Source organism: Olea europaea, unplaced genomic scaffold (assembly GCF_002742605.1).
Source record: "Olea europaea var. sylvestris unplaced genomic scaffold, O_europaea_v1 scaffold1591, whole genome shotgun sequence".
NCBI lineage: Eukaryota > Viridiplantae > Streptophyta > Magnoliopsida > Lamiales > Oleaceae > Olea > Olea europaea.
The window spans coordinates 43,384-63,198 of record NW_019233533.1 but is presented as its reverse complement, the minus strand read 5'-3'; the positions used below and the strand labels follow the sequence as shown (position 1 = coordinate 63,198).

Below are 19,815 nucleotides of genomic sequence, written 5' to 3'. Positions count from 1 at the left end.
TTTTGGCAGGAGTGGCCCCATGTGCCCCTGGATAAATGCTCTACACAGCACACCATTTTGAAGAAGCCCTTTTGTTTCACTTTTTCCTGATGTATGACAAGTTTAATATCTCATTCCATTCTACAGTAAGATGCACCATGTGTTCTCATGTTTCCATTTGGCTGGTTTAGTACGAAAAATTCCCTTTTGTTTCACTTTTTTCCGATGTATGAGAAATTTAATATCTTATTTCATTCTACAACTTGCATTCTTAGTTTCCTAGAGAGAAATAACCGAGTAATTGAATATATGGGATTTCATTAATTGAGTATAATTTGTTCTTATAATGTAAGGTTATTCGGATATGTCAAAGTGTGGGTACTTCCATTTTCCCAAAATATGAACCGTCTGTGCATTTGCATGTACACTTATCGCTGAGTCATTTATGTAATAAGGTCATATTTGAAGTCATTTATGTATATAGTCAGAAGTGTTCATCATATAACCCGATCCTTTATGCTTGGAAAATCATGATTATGCATGGCATACGATTTGAGCAGATCATTCATAGTTTTTGTTGTAAGAATTGGCTTCACACATGAATTACAGGCTCATACCTTGCATTCGTATTGAACTGATTGTGGTTTAAACGTTGTCCTTGCATGTCTCCTTTGTCCACTTATGTTGCACAGCTCACTTCAGTAGGCAGATCAACTCCCAGTGAACTATCATTTCGGACACTTCAGCTCAATTATTCTCGATATTTCACCTCACTCCAGTCCTGTTTGGATATCAATTGTCGGTATCAACAGATGATCTATCAATATCGATAGTTGATGTCAGTTTTTCTCGACAGTTCACTTAGTCCATGCATGAGTTCGATTCATTAAATGTTACATGCGATACATTATGTTTAACATTATCATTTTAACCCCAGACTTTTTTCTCACTGGGCCTTGCAGGACATATGTAGTGCGAATTCCTCATTCTAAAATATGCACGGTTGCGGGCCCACATTTCCCAACGAAACAACCTTAAGGATGTGGGGATAGTTCAGAGTGGATGGACGGAATTTGAAAACTGTGAATGGTTATGTACACTAATATTTGTTTTACAATGAAGACACTAACAACTCTTTCCACGTTCATAGGTCATGGCGACTGATTTCCAAATTTACTTGGAGATTGAACTTGATGATTAGGTAGTAAATTTGAGTAATTGCTTCCTCTATTAAAGTTGTTAATAAATAGCATGTTGCAATTGTCAACTACACACAAGTTATTTCATAAGTATTGTGAGACTCTCAACTTCTCACCTACACAAATCGTTTCATTAATTTTAGTGCATCGACATAATGAGTTTGTCCACGACAAGCAACAAACCGTTCAACATGAACGAGTCTTTACCAGTTCCCAGTTCATTCCCGTTATTTCCAATCTATAATTCGATTTCATTGCGAGTCTCAACATTACCAAGTTTATCCTTTAGCTGTAACACAAGTTCTGCTAAGGTAATACTTTTCGACACTAAAATGGAAGTGGTTTTGTCTCCTCTCCATTTTCATTCGTTATTCACATAAACAAACTTTACCCATGCGATATTATGAATCTCAAATGATGACTTATATCTAAAATTGATGTGATCCAGTGTAGGCTTCCAAGTTTCAAGGAATTGGCGCATTTTGATCGGGAGCCAAGGTCGAGAATTGAGCTAAGTTTGTCACTATTTGGGATAATAAAGCCAATCAATATCAACATCAAGCCATGGTAGTTAACATATTGAAGATTGTGAGTCAAATGACAAGTCATATGTTAGGAACGAAGGTTGAAAGCAATTGGAACGAAATGGAACAAGTAGCCAAAAAATGGAGGCAAATACCAAGCTGTGCGACCGCACAATATTGCAACCATGCGGCCGCACAACAAGAGGCAAGGATTTGGTTGGCCAAAATCATATCAACCATGCGACCGCACCAGCTTGTGCCATGCGGTTGCACCGTTAAAGCCGGAGGAGAATTTCTCGCCTTGTGCACGAGAATCCTATTTTGTTTAGATTTCTTAATTTTTGCAAGTTTCATATTCTAGGAGTTCTAAATCTCGTTTCTTACCTTATTCTAAGGATATAAATTTATTTTAATTAGGTTTTATGTTTCCTAGTATAAATAGGATTATTTTATTGTATTTTCACAAGACTTTGATTATTGAAAATAGAGATTTTTCTCGTGAAACTTCGCTTCAAACTTTGTTCTTAAATGGACGATTCGTATTTATCAAGAAAGTAATTTCTTGTGGCGTTCACAAATCAAGGGAGATTTCATAAATTGGGTAATCACGGGGTCAAGATATTCATGTAATTGTCTTGGTTTCTAGTTCGATAATTTATTGGGTCGAACTTACAATTTCGAATTTTGATTTCTACAATCGTGTAATCAAGTGGTCCTCCATAGTGCCGTTTTTGTTAGGTTGCTTGGTTCACTATTTTAGGGCTAGATCCATAAACCTTGGTCATATTGGCATTCTTGGGATCCGTTTCAATAACCTGTGGGTTCGATTACAACTTTGCTGATCGGGTTCGCATCATTTGGTATCAGAATTTTAAGCACCAAGATCAAGGTTATACTTCTTCTTCTTCTCTTTTTTTTAATTTTTTGTCAAGTCAGTTGTTATCTTTCCTTATTGTTTTTCATGTTCTTCCAGTCAGTCAGTTTTGTTGAGTCTTTGATCCGTTTAAATCCTGTTAAAATTTCAAAAGTTGTTTTTGGGCTGATTTGGTATCCAAAACAAGTTCTGTTTGTTTTGCCGGATTTGTAATTGAATATTCTATCCTGTGAGTCAAAAAAAAAGATTTATGGTACTGTTCATCCGTATGGTATTATTAAAAAAAATTGAATACAAAAAAAGAGTCAGAAAAAGAGTCAAAAAAGAGTCGGGGTAAAAAAAAGTGTCAAGTTGAACATCAATTCAAAAAAATGTCGGAAAAAATGATGCCGCGATTTGAGAAAATGTTGGTGGATATGGAGAATAGGTTGGGAAATAAGTTGGATAGAATTGATGTGAAATTGAATGAGATTCATCAAGATCAATGTGATGAGGTGCTCAACGTTAGACGACGGGAGCCTAGGATGAAAATTTGTGATGCATATAAATATGATTGTGGCATTGATGAGGTATGAGGAATGCGAAATAGATGTGATAGATTCAAAAGAAGGGATATGAGAGATCGGTATGAACAAGAGTTAAGTGAGATGCCTAGGAGATGTTATGGAGATGAGTAACTAAGGGAAAAGAAAAACGACTTTTGCGAAGTGTGAAGTAGTACATCAAGCATGAGGTTTGGGGTGGATTATAAACAGGAATTCTCCAAGATTCTCAACATTTTTAGATCTCAAATTAAACATCTGAAGGGGGCGGAAGGAGCAAGGGAAAAAAAGAAGAAATTATTGAGGTGGTTGTTTGTGAGGAAAAGGAAGAGGAGCCACAAGTGAGTGAAAAGAAGGTCGGGGACGAAATTAAAATGAAGGAGTGGTTAAAATGGAATTGGAGTCGCGCGACGAAAAGGATGAAGAGTCTTCGGAGTTGAAAGAGGAATCGGGAGTGAGCTTGAATGAAAATGAGAGAAGAGTTGAGGAGGCGTTGGTGCTAACTAACAATCCCCTCCCTACTTTTGATAATTTTGTTTTACAGGGTACCGAAGACTTAATTCTAGAAATTAACCCTACTGGAATGCCACCCGACCCGGAGATGAATCAGCAACAACTACCTAGCTGGGACATTCTTTCAACACCGAAGGTTGAATTTGTAATCCCCGAAGAGGTAAAGAAGTTGCCTTGGAATGAAATTATATGCGTTGGATTGAATGGCAAGGAGCTGAAATACAAAATTGGTATGCCGATGAACATGCATCCATTGGAGTTGACATTGTTACAATTACCTAAGCGAAAGAGGACATGGAAAATGCACAGCGGATTAACAATTGAAGTAATTCATGGAGGAATTCACAATTGCAAAAGTAAGCGATCAAGGCGTAGACATTTTGATCCAAGTAAAGGAGATTGGATTTTTATATGCAAGAAGCGGATAAGGAGTCAAAAGTGGTCCAAGTTTCATCCTAGAGGCGATGGACCATTTCACGTCATAGCACTAATTGGACACAAGGGATATAATTTGGTTGATAAAGGTTCGGATTCGAGGTCGAATCTTTTCCAAGAGAGAGGGGATGATGTGATCTAAGGTAGGCTTCCAAGTTTCAAGGAATTGGCGCATTTTGATCGTGAGCCAAGGTCGAGAATTGAGCTAAGTTTGGCACTAATTTGGGATAATAAAGCCAATCAATATCATCATCAAGCCATGATAGTTAACATATTGAAGATTGTGAGCCAAGTGACGAGTTATGTGTTGGGAACGAAGGCCGGAAGCAATTGGAACGAAGTGGAACGAGTAGCCCAAAAACAGAGGCAAATACCAAGTTGTGCGATCGCATAGCATTGCAGCCATGCGACCGCACAACAAGAGACATGGATTTGGCTGGTCGAAATCATATGAACCATGCGATCGCACCAGTTTGTGCCATGCGGCCGCACCTTGAAGCCGGAGGAGAATTTCTTGCCTTGTGCGTGAGAATCCTATTTTGCTTAGATTTCTTAATTTTGGCAAGTTTCATATTCTAGGAGTTCTAAATCACGTTTTTACCTTATTCTAAGGATATTAATTTATTTTAATTAGGTTTTATGTTTCCTAGTATAAATAGGATTATTTCATTGTATTTTCACAAGACTTTGAATATTGAAAATAGAGATTTTTCTTGTGAAACTTCGCTTCAAACTTTGTTCTTAAATGGACGATTCGAACTTATCAAGAAAGTAATTTCTTGTGGCGTTCACAAATCAAGGGAGATTTCATAAATCGGGTAATCACGTGGTCAAGATATTCATGTAATTGTCTTGGTTTCTGGTTCGATAATTTATTGGGTCGAACTTACAATTTCGAATTTTGATTTCTATAATCGTGTAATCAAGAAGTCTTTCATAGCGTCGTTCTTGTTGGGTTGCTTGGTTCACTATTTTGGGGTCAGATCCATAAACCTTGGTCATATTAGTGTTCTTGGGATTCGATTGCAACTTTGCTGATCGAGTTCGCATCAGAAATGTTGGGACTACAAAGGTGAGAATTCTGCAAATTCATATGTCGACATTTAATACCATCAAATTGGAGCATGAGAAGATTTAGATCTATATAGTACCAAAAAAGGAAAGAGTGACAATAGTTTTCAGGTGTCGAAATCGACAATTAAATTGTCTATCCCGACTGTTACTAAATGTCGAGTTCAACAATTCAAATGTCTAACCTGACAGTTTCGAAAATACTGTTCGATAGTTGAACTGCCATAAGTTTCGTGGAAGCTTAAAAATATGTGTTTGACTGTTTGGGGGAAATTATTGAAAACATTAATGATGATAATCAATTCTCAACTACAACATCACAATATCTTCCCATAAACAAAGAAGGAATAACTCAATACTTCATTAAATATGAACCCTTCACATTTTGTAGAGGAGGTTGGTATTTTTTCCCTTCAAAAAGTATATCAAAAATAAAACATATGAATGAATAAGGATTAAAAAATGTCAATTTAATATGACCGTGTTTTATTAAACATTTAAAGTAGTAAACTATGACATGAAAGATATTTTTTCTAGAGCTCATCTTTGAGATTGATCAATAGCTTTCTTTTGTTGCCTTGTTGATGATGAAATGAAAATGGTGAAGAAGAATGTAGAGTTTGTATTCCAACGTGTTTGTGTGTGTGTGTGTGTTTTTTTTTTCCAAGTTTTCACCCTTTTTTTTAATCAAAAATTCATATTCTACAATATAATAATCATATCTTAAATGTTTAAAATAAATAAAAAAATCATCATATCATACCATTAATTGCATTCAAATCAAGCATTTATTGCTCTAAAAAAGGTGTCTAAAGGGTAAAATGGACAATTTGCAGCAAAAATGTGACATTTTTGGAAGAAATTGGTGCAAATGAAATTTTTTTGTGCATTTTCAATTTTAGTGATATTTCCGTAAATTCCCCATTAAAATATTGAGAGGGGTTCTGTCTCTGATTCAAAATCTTGAGCATGGATGGATTTTGAAATTCCTTAGTTAAATTAGTAGATTTGAGATCATATGAATTTGATGTCAATAATGTGAATTGAACTTCAAAATTACACAGTGTTGATAAAATTATTTCTCGATAGATTAAGTTCTTGTTTGAGCTCTATCCCATTTTTTAAGAATGTATTTTTTCAAATCTCATTTTTAACCATACATTCTTTCATAAAATAATTATATACGTATCTCAAAAACTTTTCCTTACTTTTTAACCGCACATTCTCCAAAAAATCGCTATTTCATAATACGATTTACCCAAGAATTGGGATCAAACAGGGGCTAAGTCTATGCAACAAAAGTCTCCTACAAAATTTCATCCAAGTGAGAATAATTGGCTTAAAATTTTATAAATGTTATGTTAATGCAACTATGTTGTAATTAACTAAAATAAATAATTGTTTTTAGGACTTTTCAACCATTTCAGAAAGGAAGATATCTCAATACAATCTTTTAATCACTATCGTCGCAAGCTAAAATGTCTCGTAAATCTAAAATCGCTTTGTTACACTTTAAATTTAGGCCAAGTTACAAGTTAAATATTAAGATTTAAAAAGAAGCATGTGGTCCTTGACCGTTCATTATTGGCGCGCTCTATATAAGTTATCAACTACGAAAATCATTTAAGGTTAGTTTGATTGCAAATGTGAAAAAGACAAATCAATTTCATATAAGTTGGAAAAGAAAAAACTATCAAAATCATAGAAATTCGATTTCCACTCAATTGGCCAAAAACATGCATTAAGTATTTGTGCCTTGAAATTCAAACTCAATTTTCACTTTCATATCAAATAGTCAAAATAAAAAAGAATTCCTCCAATGTAATATTTTCCATAAAATTTAATGCTATCGAACGGACCCTTAAATTTATGTTGAATCGTTCATGATTCTTGCACGTCTAATATTATGATTCTCGCATGCCTAATATTATGACATTAAGTCCCCGTTTGGCTCCCATTCTTTTCAGATTTTAATAGTTGAAATAGTGTTTTTTTGAAAAATGTGTGATTGAAAAGGAATGAATTTTTTTTTTATTTTTGTGTAATATTATTTTATAAAAGATTGTACGGTTGAAAATAAGAGAGAGAGAAATAATGAGAAAGAGAATGGGGGCCAAACGGGGGCTAAAGTTTTCCTTTCTAACTTGAGCTATTATTTTTAAAAAAATTAAGTGATACATGTTTTCATAAGTGGTACTATTATTTGCATCCACAATTTTTATATATACATCACACTTCATATAAATCTCTACGAAAATATAAAAATTTAAAAAAAATTACTATTTTCTTGTCAAATTTCAATATTGTCATAATTAAAATTCATTCATTTAAATATTATAGATTCATAAAAAGTTTATATTTTCATCCCACTATAAATACATTCTTAATACAATTTCAAAAATAATTATATTCATCCAATCACTATCATCATTTAATATGATTCTTACTTTTTATTTTCTATATTATAATGTTGTTGTTTTAATATTTAGTTATAAAGTTTAGCAAATCATTTTTTATTTATTTATATGATTCTCTCAAAAGTATATTGTTCATGCAATCAAACAAATTCCTTCTCAAATTATATATTAATTAATTTTTTCTGCTTATAAACTCATAGTTTTGATTGTTTGTGTTTCAATTGATAATTTTAAGTTTGTACCCTTTTATAATGTAAGAATATTTGGACAAAGATTGAAACTTAGTTCGAAATTTCTCATATATTTTCATCTGTTAAATCAATACTTAAAAAAAATAAAAATAAGATTCCATTTTTCATATTATGAAAAAAATTATAAGTTTAATAATGTGTTGACTTTTTATTTTTATTTTGTTTTTTGGAATTTCCATTGAAGAGGATATTTTATGACTAGGGTTTTATGATTTTAGTTAAAGATGATGTTTTATGATTATTAGAATTTAAGTTAAACACAAACTTTAAAAGAATATTAAATAATAATAATAATAATAATAATAATAATAATAATAATAATAATAATAATAATTTATGAAAATAAATATTAGTGGATGAATTTAGAACAATATATTTTTATTTAATTTTATATATGTCTATTTAGGTAAATTTACTTAAGAGAAAAAAAAATAATATAATTATCGTTTTAAAAGTAGGGATGTCAATGGGCTGAGCCGGCATGAAACCACGAGCTCGGCTCGTCCAAAAAATGGCGAGCTCGCAAGTAGACGTTGTTTTTTTTTTGGGAGAACAAATAGGTAATTTGAAAAATAAAAAAGTATTTTTTTTAACTAAAAGAGAGAAAAAATAAATAAGAAAACTTTATTTTTTTATTTTTCTTTTTAAAATAGATAAAATATAAATCCTCCTCTTTTATCCGGGTTTGGGACCGGCTACTTAAATTTTCAGTAGGCAGAATTAAAAATTGTACACGAACAATTTTTTGTAGCGTGTACAATTTTTTAAAGAAAATTAAAAGTAACGATAAGAAAAGAAAAGTTTTATCAATATAATTAAATCAAATATCACTTACTTGATGACATGCAATTTCGGCATATTTATCTTGTAGTCGAAAATGAGCGTCCTGCCAATCCTTAATGCACATTAACGCTTCTAAAATATTTTCTTTCAGTTGGCTCCTGACCTCGTTCAAAACTCTTTTACTTGCACTAAAAGCAGACTCCGAAGCAACAGTACTAACCGGAGGTGTCAGCAGATCTTTTACAATCACAGATATAACTGGCCAACGTCACCAAAATCCAATTACTTCGTCTGAACTTTTTTTAATTGTATTATCTGTTGGCATATTCTGGTTGAAATAATCAATTAATTCAACAGGCAATGCATTATGGCTTGAGCCCGTAAATGTATGATGAGAATGAGATACAGATGGTGATGACATGGCAGTGGTAGTAGATGAACACATTGCAAATGAATCAAATCTATATGAATTAATGCCTTAAAATAAATTAAATATTGTCGCATCTTCTTCTTCAATTTCAGTGGAAGGAGTATGTGCAGATGATACCCAACTAATATTGGTACCCTTTCGGTTCGCATATAATTCATACATTTCACATAATGTTTGCTCTGAATTTTTATATGTGATAGGTGTATCAAATGTTAAGGCATTTGAAATTTGATCAATTATATATTTAGTTCCCGATAAATTATATCGGGGGTCCATCACGCATGCTAAATGAAATAACATAGGCAAATATTCCCAATATTTTCTAAATTTTAATTCCATAGCAATTATAATTTCACTAAAATCAGGATCATTTCTATATTTATGAAATGTTCTTGCATTAATATAAAGACGTTCAAGCACCATACAGCTGGTGGGATAGTAAACGCTCGATAAAATCTTAGTGGTTTCATAAAAAGATGTCAAAAATTTTTTAACTTTCAAAGAAATACCAATCACATTCAGTCAACACAATCTCGTTATCACTTCTAACATGTCTATTGTTATAAAAGTCGGTTATTAAATGTTCAAAACCTTCACATGACTTTAATAATAAGTAAGTAGAGTTCCACCTATGACCTACGTCGCTAACAAATGTTTTAGCATTTTGCACTCCTATTTCGGCACAATAATTCTCAAATGCTTGTTTTCTACTTGGAGAGATTGTGATATATATTAGTGCGTTCCTAATATTTTGAAATTCATCATTTATATATTTTAAACCATCTTGAACAATTAAATTCAAAATATGATATACACAACGAATATGAAACAAACACCCACCAAAATCAGGTTGTAGTACCCTATACAATTTTTCAGCAACTACTTTTTTAACACTGGCATTATTAAAAGTAAATGAACGAATTTTACTTTCGCAATCATATTCTCTAACAATACTAATAATAACATTAAATATATTATTAGCGTTATGAGGAAACTCAATAATTTTAAAAGCAATAATTTTTTTATGCATGCACCAAAGTGGGTCTATATAATGTGCAGTTGCAGCAATAATTTCAGTGGAAGGAGCATGTGCAGCTATATATTCCCATATATCTGAAGTTAAAGATATGACACCCTCATATTTTTGTAAATCCATAATTAATTGTTGTTTTGTTGAAGTAAAATACTGTATTGTATCAGAACGAAAAGTGTTTCGACTTACCCCAACGTACCTTGGCTGCAGATATTCTTTCACATACGAGACGTAGTGTTGGTTGTCAATTAATGCCAAAGGCAACTCAGCACTAGCAACAAGTTTCACCATTCCGGTTCGAACTTTCTCCTCCGAATACACCCAGGTGGATAGGGGTACAGTAGAACTACCGACGTCTGGACTACCAAATTGCAATTGTGTTTGACAGCCTGGAATAAGTCCGTGTTTGGCCGCACATACTTTATAATGATGGTTGAGATGGGTAGTATCAATTTCTCTTTGCCATGCCAATCTTTGTTGGCAGTATTTATATTCTACTTTGGATTCTTGAACTCCATTGACGATTTTTCCCGTTGAAATCAATTTAAAGTGATTCCAACATTTTGCTTGTTTTTTCCCCTTTCGCTTTCCTCTCGCATCAGGAATGTTTAATTCAGCCTCTTCTTCCTGAACGTGTTCCTCTTTGGGAACGTCAATATCATCCAAATTAATTAGATAATTTGGATTGCTGCTTACACGATGATGAAAATCCAAATCTGAAATATTTTCATGTAGGGGTACGTCATTTAGATCTTCAAATTGATTTTGAAATTGACTTTAAAGTGTCATAGGCGATTCGTTACCTCCCACACCGAAAAAGTTTTCGACAAATGAGCATGGATCCATTTGTTTAGTTGTAAGAAGTAATAACTAGTAGAAGAATAATTGTATAAATGTAGTGAGAAATGAAAATTGGATGAAATTTCAATAAAATAGTGAGAAATGAGAAATGAAAATTGGATATTGTATAAATTGTATATAAAAATTACAAGTTATCAACACAATACAAAAAACCCGAGAGAAAGATAATTGAGAGTTGAGAGAATTGTAAAAAAATTTATGCCTAAATGCCACTATTTATAGAAAAAAAGAGAAAAAAAAAATTTTAAGGACCAAAACGGTCACTGAAAAAATTCAGTGAACGTTAACAGTCAAAAAACATATAAAATAATAATAATAATAATAAAATATTAATGAGAGACTGAAACGGTCACTGACAAAAAGTCAGTGACCGTTCAAAAAGTGACCAAAATGGTCACATTTTAAAACAAGCCCACGAGCTTGGGCTGGTGGCTCGTTTCCAAACGAGCCGCTCGCGGGCTTGCTGCGAGCGACTCGTTTTTTGTGCGAGCCGAGCGGGCTCGGCTCGGCCACCAAACCAGCCCGCTTGGCTCGTGCTCGGGCCGCCCACGAGCTCCCTTTTTTTACGAGCCCGAGCCTCCCACGAGCTCCGTTTTCGCGAGCCGACGAGTCGTTCGGTCCATTTGCCATCCCTATTTAAAAGTGGATGCATATATAAAAATTGTGGATATAAATAGCAGTATCTTTTCATAAGCCCCATGTGTAATTTGGCAAAGATTTGGACAATTTTTCGTATTAAAATTAATATTGTAATGATGAAATATTATCGAGAATCCACTTACTATTTTTACACATATATTGAGGACCAGCTGTTCAATTTTTCCTTAACTGGTAATTAAAGCAATGATCAAAATTCAATTAGAAAAAAGAAGTAAATATCTCTTATAGAATGCTTAGTACCAATACCACTAAGACAAAATGTCAAGATAGCTCAAAATTATAATACCCCAACTTGATCAAATAGTTGTAACTTACTACGATTTGGCGCCGTAAAATGATAACATACTGATCAAGATGCAATGGAAATTAAGATTTTAAAAGAAGCAAGTAGTTCTCAATATTTATTGAGGCATAACAAGTCCTCAATCATGAAAATCGTTGAAATTTATGTTAGACGTTCATAATTTTTGCATGTCTAGCATTATGAAATTAGGATTCCCATTATAACTTAAGCTATTATTAAAAAATTATAAGGGAGACATGTTTCGATTATGACCAAGCGATAATTACTGATCAAGATGCAATGGAAATTAAGATTTTAAAAGAAGCAAGTAGTTCTCAATATTTATTGAGGCATAACAAGTCCTCAATCATGAAAATCGTTGAAATTTATGTTAGACGTTCATAATTTTTGCATGTCTGGCTTTATGAAATTAGGATTGCCATTATAAATTAAGCTATTATTAAAAAATTATAAGTGAGACATGTTTCGATTATGACCAAGCAATAATTCAACGTAGATTGAATAGATTGTGTTAAAAATTAGTTTTGCAATAATTATTAAATGGTGATGACCAACTTGCTATTAAATATATAGATTGAAAACCATCTGTGTAATTTTTCCTTAAAATTTAATTAAAGTGATAATTAAAATTTGGTTAGATAAGGTTTAGTACGAGACTACTAGGAACAATATCAAGATAACTCAAAATGATAACACATCAACTCGATCAAATTAGCTTAAATTGTCTCGTGAGTTTGTGTTGTCGCAATCCTCTTCCACTTTCTCCAACTCATGAGGGTAAACCAAGATACTCTTACCGTGAACATTATGGAGGAAAATAATTACTTTTCTTATGTGAATGAACAAAGTTCATGTTTATAATTATTAGAACAGCAGTGCTGTTTGGTCAGGGTTAAATCCTGACCAAACAACATGGGGCCCATGTGGCACCCCCTATTGGAGCAATGACCGTCCCTCAAATAATGTGGCACCACAAACAAGATTTCTCTTATTAGAGAATAAGCATAATTTTGCACATGGTGCACTTGAAAGGTAGGACTTGTAGTCTAACGTTACAGAAATAAGAGCTTTATACTTTTCATTTATTTAATACTTGTCGTTTTGGTACCCATACCTCTCTTAATAAAAGTAAATATAAAAATAAATGTTTTGATGGGATGAGACCCTTTATTCCTTTCCTCCAACGTTGATAATTGCTTTATTAATATTATACGCCAAGAAAATTAAACTTCAAGAAACTTAGCAACGGATAAGCCCCTTTGACCCCCTTTAAAACTCATCAATCTAATTTAAGTTTTTTCTATCCTATTTTCAACCACATAATTTTCAATAAAATAATATTTTACGCAAATTGAAAACTTTTCATTCTTTTACAATCATCCATTTTTCAAAAAAAAAAAAAAAAGAAGAAGAAGCTATTCCTCCATTATAAATCCAAATAATAGGGGCCAAATGGGGAAATTTCATTAGCGATTTTTAATTTCATATAAGCTATCATTTTGCCCATTATTTCATCAAAATAACTTTTGTAATAGTGAATTTTAGTAGAATGCGTAGTTAAAATGTAAGAAAAAATTATGAATTTATGCGTAAAATATTCTAGTGTGAGAATGTATTGTTGAAAATGAATTTAGAAAAAATAAGTTTTGAAATAATGAAAATCAAACAGGGATTTATAATCCACACAAGATACTTGCAACAACAGAAATTAAGAGAATATGCTTCTATATACTCAAATTTCCAATTGACGCCTATATAAAATACTCATCTCAATCGCTCTGATTAGGTGTGTTCACAATTTGAAGTAAAAGGATTTGAATCGGTACCAAAAAACTGATGCCTTACCACTTCGCTCTTATACTCCATAAAAAGAATTCCTTGATTTTAGGGAATGCGTGAGAATCTTGATTCCCCTTTGAGTGCGTGAAGAAGATATTTCCAAGGGTTTTGATAAATGAACAAGGGCCGTCATGGTCCCTGTCACAGTAGCAAAACCCTATTTCCGATTCTTTTAGAGAGTCGTGCTTCACAGCGTTGATAGTTGAGGATAAAAACATAATCTTGCTTGACTGCATTTTTATCATCTTCTTCACCTAAGAGAGGCTATCCTCATTTTTTGAAATTCATTTTTAATTATATATTTTTTTCAAAATAATAAAATAAAAATTTACATATAAAGTGTTTTTACTTGTTATCAACAGTCTCTTATAATATGATTTTTACAAAATCTATTATGAAAAATAAGCTCAAACATGGAAAATACATAACGAATTAAAAACAAGATTTACACCATAATGTTTGTTGGTTGCATCACTTTTTATTGTACTTAAGGTTCTTAATCTTTGGTCATTATAACATTCATATTCATAACTTTTTCCATCGCATCTTATTTTCAACCTTACATTAATTAGCACACCTCGTCTTTGAGAACAATTTTCATCCAAAAAATCTGTTAGAAGAACATAAACGATAAAATGGCTTGTTCTCCAATAATAAATTTTAAAAAAATAATTAATATAAAATGGCAACATAATATTTATTTCTCATTTCAAAGCGCTCAAAGATAGAATATCTAGACATAACTAATTATCAAAGGCGAGACATACGAATTACTTGAAAGTTGAAATTTAGCCCTTGTTTGAGCCCTATTCTTCAAAAAATCATTTTTTTCAAAATTCATTTTCAAACATACATTTTTTAATAAAATAATATTAAACGTAAATCCAAAATTTTCTTTAATTTTTAACGATACATTCTTCGTTAATTTACTATTCAAAATGCATTTTTCCACCAAAATGGGACTCAAATAAGGGTTTAAATTTAAGAGTTCTCGATTGAAAAAGTAAAACTGAAGCACCCAATAAAAATCACACTGCCTACATAAGCATCGAAAAACAATCACCCAAATCAAAGGCAAAATGTAAATACACAATCGTCCATGGATTGAAAATTTAATGATCCAAAATTTTCGAAACTAATTTAATTACTTACAGAATCATTGTGAAAGTAATAGTTATTTGGTCGTTCCTTAACGAATCAATTCTAGCTTCCGGAGCAGACAAAGTATAATACTATATACTTGTTTGATTCCCATTATTTCCATGTGTATATATATATATATATATATATATTATACATACACGCAGAGAGAGAGAGAGAGAGAGAGAGAGAAGATAGCATGGGGAGAGCGTTCGATTATGTAATAGTGGGAGGAGGAGTGGCAGCTGGATATGCAGCTCATGAATTTGTTAAGAGAGGCGTTTCTCATGGGGAGCTCTGTATAATCTCTGAAGAATCGGTATGATTCTCTATTTATTTCGATATTATTTATTCGGCAATAATTTTTATCATCGCTGTTTGCATATTGGGTATGGCCTTATTCTTAGCACCCTATGCTATGAATATGATGTTTCAGTGTTTTTGTTTTATAATTGCTTATTATGCACTTTCTATAACTTATTTCATCCAATTGCATTTGCATCGTTAAAATTATTGACTTAGGAAACTTGGGTTCTGAAATTTTGTTGTATGTTTGAAACACAGTACTAGATACTAATTCAATGGATAATATGATATGATTATTCTCAATATAGTGATGAATCCACGATCAGGCTACAAGCAGAACTACTATGTAAAAATAATAATAATAAATTTACACATAAAATTTTTTTTACATGAAAAATGTTTTTTGCACTAAAAAAATTAAATGGGTAGGGAAGGAGATTGGATCACAGTAGGGATGGCAATCAGACTCGTCGGCTTAGATTGTTCGTGGCTCGATCGAGAAAAAGTCTGAGCCGGCTCAACTCGAGACTCAGAGGCACCGAGCCGAGGCTCGGGTTGAGCCCCATTAAAATAAACATAGAAAAAATCTGTCGCCTGTTTTAGCTGCCTGTTTGGCAAGCTAAAAAAAAAATAAAAAAAAATTCAGAAAAACTAGCCGGCCCGAGCTTTCGGCTCAGGCCGAGCCTTAATTTTTTGGCTGAGCTTTTCCTTGGCTCAACTCGAGCAAAAAAAAACTCGCCTTAAAAAAGCTCGAGCCGACTCGGCTCGATTCGTTGACTACCCTAGCCACAATCCAGCCCAGACCCCCTCTTTCCCTATCTCAATATATACTGTCAAATCTTCATTAGGAGTCGTGCTCATAATTTGAGAATTGTAATGTTGGATTATTAGGATCAAGTTTTTTATATTTTGTTCTTAATAGTAATGCTAAGTCGACTAAACCTCTGTTACAAGCACTTGAATAAAATTTAGCATTTGGATTAGCGTAACAAAGCATTACCTTCTTCTCTATGCTGTTGGTCCAAAATAAGAACAAATCAACGCGGTAACTCCAACTTCTTTTGCAAAAACAGTAAAAAAAAAAAAAAAAAAAAAAAAAAAAAAAAAAAAAAAAAACTCAAAATCAGCAAGAACACAAGATTTTTTGGCCAAAAATCCCAAACGTTCAACGATTGCTATTTAATGCTTATTCCCTCGTTGAGCATCCCCAAGGATATCGCTCAAATACACTATAAAGCCTGATAGGCAAAGATCGAAGTACAGTACAAACAACAAAGGGTTCTTGAAATCCTAATATCTCAAACTCCCTTATTACAACAATCACTCACAAAGTGGTATTGTTTAACCCTTTTCTCCAGTTTACAATAATCTCACAAAGAAATCACTAATGAATCATCTAGTTGACGACCAAAGTTTACACACAGAGATATCAAGAAGACGAAAGAGGCACAGAGTTCGATTGAACCCTTTTATATGAAATAAGGCAATAGTGCTCATCCAAAGGTGCAAAATGCTCCACGTGTCAATCATCCAGTATAGGCGCATATAAGATCAAAGTTGCTTTCAGTATACCTACGTTTTTTTAACTCTTCTGAAATCATCTTTATATTGGATCAGTAATGGACCGGGTATTTGGGCTTAAAAATTGTCTTACTTGTTCAGACAAATTGGGCTCTCAAAATGTAGCAGCCCAAATCTACATATACATCATCTCAGCATCAATGTAAGAATAGTTGTGCTATGTGTACAACCGGGGTTGACAATTCGATACACGAGAGGGGGCCCACATTGAATAAAAAAATCATGGATCCCTCCTCTTATGAGTACATTGTCAACCGGAATTGTCAACCTCAGTTGTACAAGAAGAATAATTCATGTAAGTAAAGCTTTTGAGCATCAAGTTTGAATTAAAAGAAATATTCATATCATATCTAAAAGTTGCATATACTTCCTAAAAGCAGTTTTGGAGTTGGATTAGGCTGAGTCATTGAGCACTTAACCAAAAAATGTAAAGAAATTATAAATAAGTAAATGTTGACCTATTTGAATTTTAACTTATGGCATCCAAAGGTTGATTCATTTTACTTTGTAGAGATTGTGTATTTTACTTTTCCATTTTGGAATTTGTGACAATCTAATTACAGAAATATCAGAACTGTTATATGTGCCAGTATCATGGCACATTTTCTATTTACTCCTGAATCTTGATATCTGCCAATTCATCCTGAGCCTCTTAATGTCCAATAATTATAGATAATAATATTATTGAACAATTGCTAGAGTTTCTTGGTTCAAGACATTCTACCATGCTCGGTAGAAAGTAGTGAAGTCTTGAGGGAGAGAGTCTATCAACAATCCTTTAGCCTATTTATCCTTGGTTATGCTATTGATTCTTGTACACTTTTTGCAGGTTGCACCATATGAAAGGCCTGCATTAAGCAAAGGTTATTTACTTCCAAAAGGTGATTTTTCCCGCGTAATTCCTGAATCAATAACCTTCTCACGAGTCACAGTGCACTTCTTATAAGCATCTTGCAGGTTTAATATAATCTGTCTTTTCTTGGAATAATGCAAGGTACTGTTGTCACACTGATAGTATCCCTTTATTAGGTTGGAGGTTCAGATGTCCCTTTTGAAAAATTCATTAGTTTTAAGAAAAATCTGAAATGTAGAAATTTAGAAATGATCTTAATGCTTCAACAGGTAAAATCTAGGATGTTGCCCTAAATCAATTGATAAATTCCATTGTTTTCAATGCATTACACTTATTATAATGGAGAGTTCTTGTACAATGACAATACTACTGCAGTTCTTGTAAAATAATTAATTTTGGGTAAAATACTTTTGAAGCATATTTGTCTATTGTGTTTATTTCTTTCCTATTTCTTTGATGCACTTATGTAGTTATTATTATCCTTTAGTGATGTTAATCCAAGTGTGAGAATGAAGATTTAACAGTGTGTGACTTTATCCTTTGTATTTGGTTTTACTTGCAGATCCTGTTCGTCTTCCATCATTTCATTGTTGTGTAGGTACCAATGAGGAAAATTTAACCCCGAATTGGTACAAGGAACATGGTAATTCTACCTCCCGTTCTGGCTTCTGATTTATACTTTTAAAGGAGTCATTAGATGTCACCAGTTTTTGTATTTGGGTGATATGTGAATCAAGTGCCTTAATGGTGTTCTTCTATCTTATCATCATGCATTCTTTCACTCCTCGATGTTACCTATTGGTTCTACGGCCGTCAAATGAAACAGTCATCGTTTTATCTTTAACAAGTATCCGTGCTTCTTAGACTTTGACATTACATTCACTTCTTCAGCAAACAATAAGATAACAAGTTCAGGGTCAGGTACTATCGAAAATATCTGTTAACATTCTTAATGTAGATGATACTAAAGAAATATGAAGTACTAGTAAATGAGTCTATGATTTCTTCTGAAAAATGTGATGTGGGCAGTATTCAGTTAGACCTTTCATTTATATCTCTTTGAGGCTAATTTATCTCCCAGGGTACTCGAGACAATGAAATGCTCCTTGAGCGAGGTGAAGTAGTAGAAAATATCAGTTTTAAAATTATAACTTTCTTGAGTTTTTTCTGATTTACTTCGGAGATTATTTTTACCGGCCTAGATTTATGTTCAATTAATTGCTTTCTCCAAATTGTTATATTTTAGGTATTGAATTGATTCTGAATACACAAGTTAAGTCGGCTGATGTGAAGAGCAAGACGCTACTAACTTCGACAGGAGAAACCATAAGCTACAAAATTCTCATTGTTGCAACAGGTGCTCGGGTATTGAAACTAATCTTTTCCGTTGACCTCTGTTGCACTCGATAAACGATGATCTAATTGTAGCTCGATTTAGGGAAGTGATTTTCCTGTGAGAAACAGGATAAAAAGAGAAAAAAGCGTTCCACCAATTTTAATTTAGAGGTTCTTATGCCTTCCTTTCATGATTGGCCAAGAACGTGCTTGTTCTGGTTCTTTCTAATCTTTGGAACTACTGTATAACAAATGGATCAAGATCCATGAGATTATAATTATCCTTCAGAATTCAAATTTATGATTTAAAATATTTTACATGGTCATACATATTGATTATCGAATTAGAGAAGGAATCAACAAAATTTTCTGCTCGGATTGATTTGCTCGTGTTATTATAGCCTTTGAAACTGGAAGAAACTGGGGTGAGTGGATCTGATGCGGCGAATGTGTGCTACTTAAGAGATTTGGCGGATGCAGAAAGACTTGTAAATGTCATGCAATCCTCTAGTGGTGGAAATGCTATTGTCATTGGTGGAGGCTATATAGGAATGGAATGTGCCGCATCTTTGGTGATAAACAAATTAAAAGTCACTATGGTTTTCCCCGGGGCACATTGCAGTGAGTAATTTTATTTGCATTCTGCTCTTCTTCTTCATTTCCATTTTTAGTTTTTGAAGTTCCATTATGTTGTCAAATGTAGTTACATTTATGGCATGTTTGGTAAGATGAACAATTCGGAAGAAGAAGTAAAAATCTTGTCCATTATTGATTATACTGTAGTACGTTCCAAACATGTACTTTTTTTACGTCCTTTTGTTTTGTTCTTTTTTGGTGCAGTGGCCACTTTATTTACCCCGAAGATTGCCAGTTACTATGAAGAAT

The 19,815-nt window shown here is 32.9% G+C and overlaps 1 protein-coding gene across 1 annotated transcript in view; it reads left to right on the top strand.

Moving 5' to 3' along the window:
- The first annotated feature begins 15,027 nt into the window (after positions 1 to 15,027).
- The window catches only part of LOC111376986 (monodehydroascorbate reductase 4, peroxisomal-like), a 7,384-nt gene continuing 2,596 nt past the window's right edge, over positions 15,028 to 19,815 (top strand). The window contains exons 1-6 of the mRNA XM_023000003.1: positions 15,028 to 15,174; positions 17,572 to 17,623; positions 18,158 to 18,238; positions 18,842 to 18,960; positions 19,332 to 19,551; positions 19,771 to 19,813. Of these exons, the coding sequence (XP_022855771.1) occupies positions 15,055 to 15,174; positions 17,572 to 17,623; positions 18,158 to 18,238; positions 18,842 to 18,960; positions 19,332 to 19,551; positions 19,771 to 19,813 (635 nt within the window). The 5' untranslated portion in view covers positions 15,028 to 15,054. The remainder of the gene's footprint in view (positions 15,175 to 17,571; positions 17,624 to 18,157; positions 18,239 to 18,841; positions 18,961 to 19,331; positions 19,552 to 19,770; positions 19,814 to 19,815) is intronic.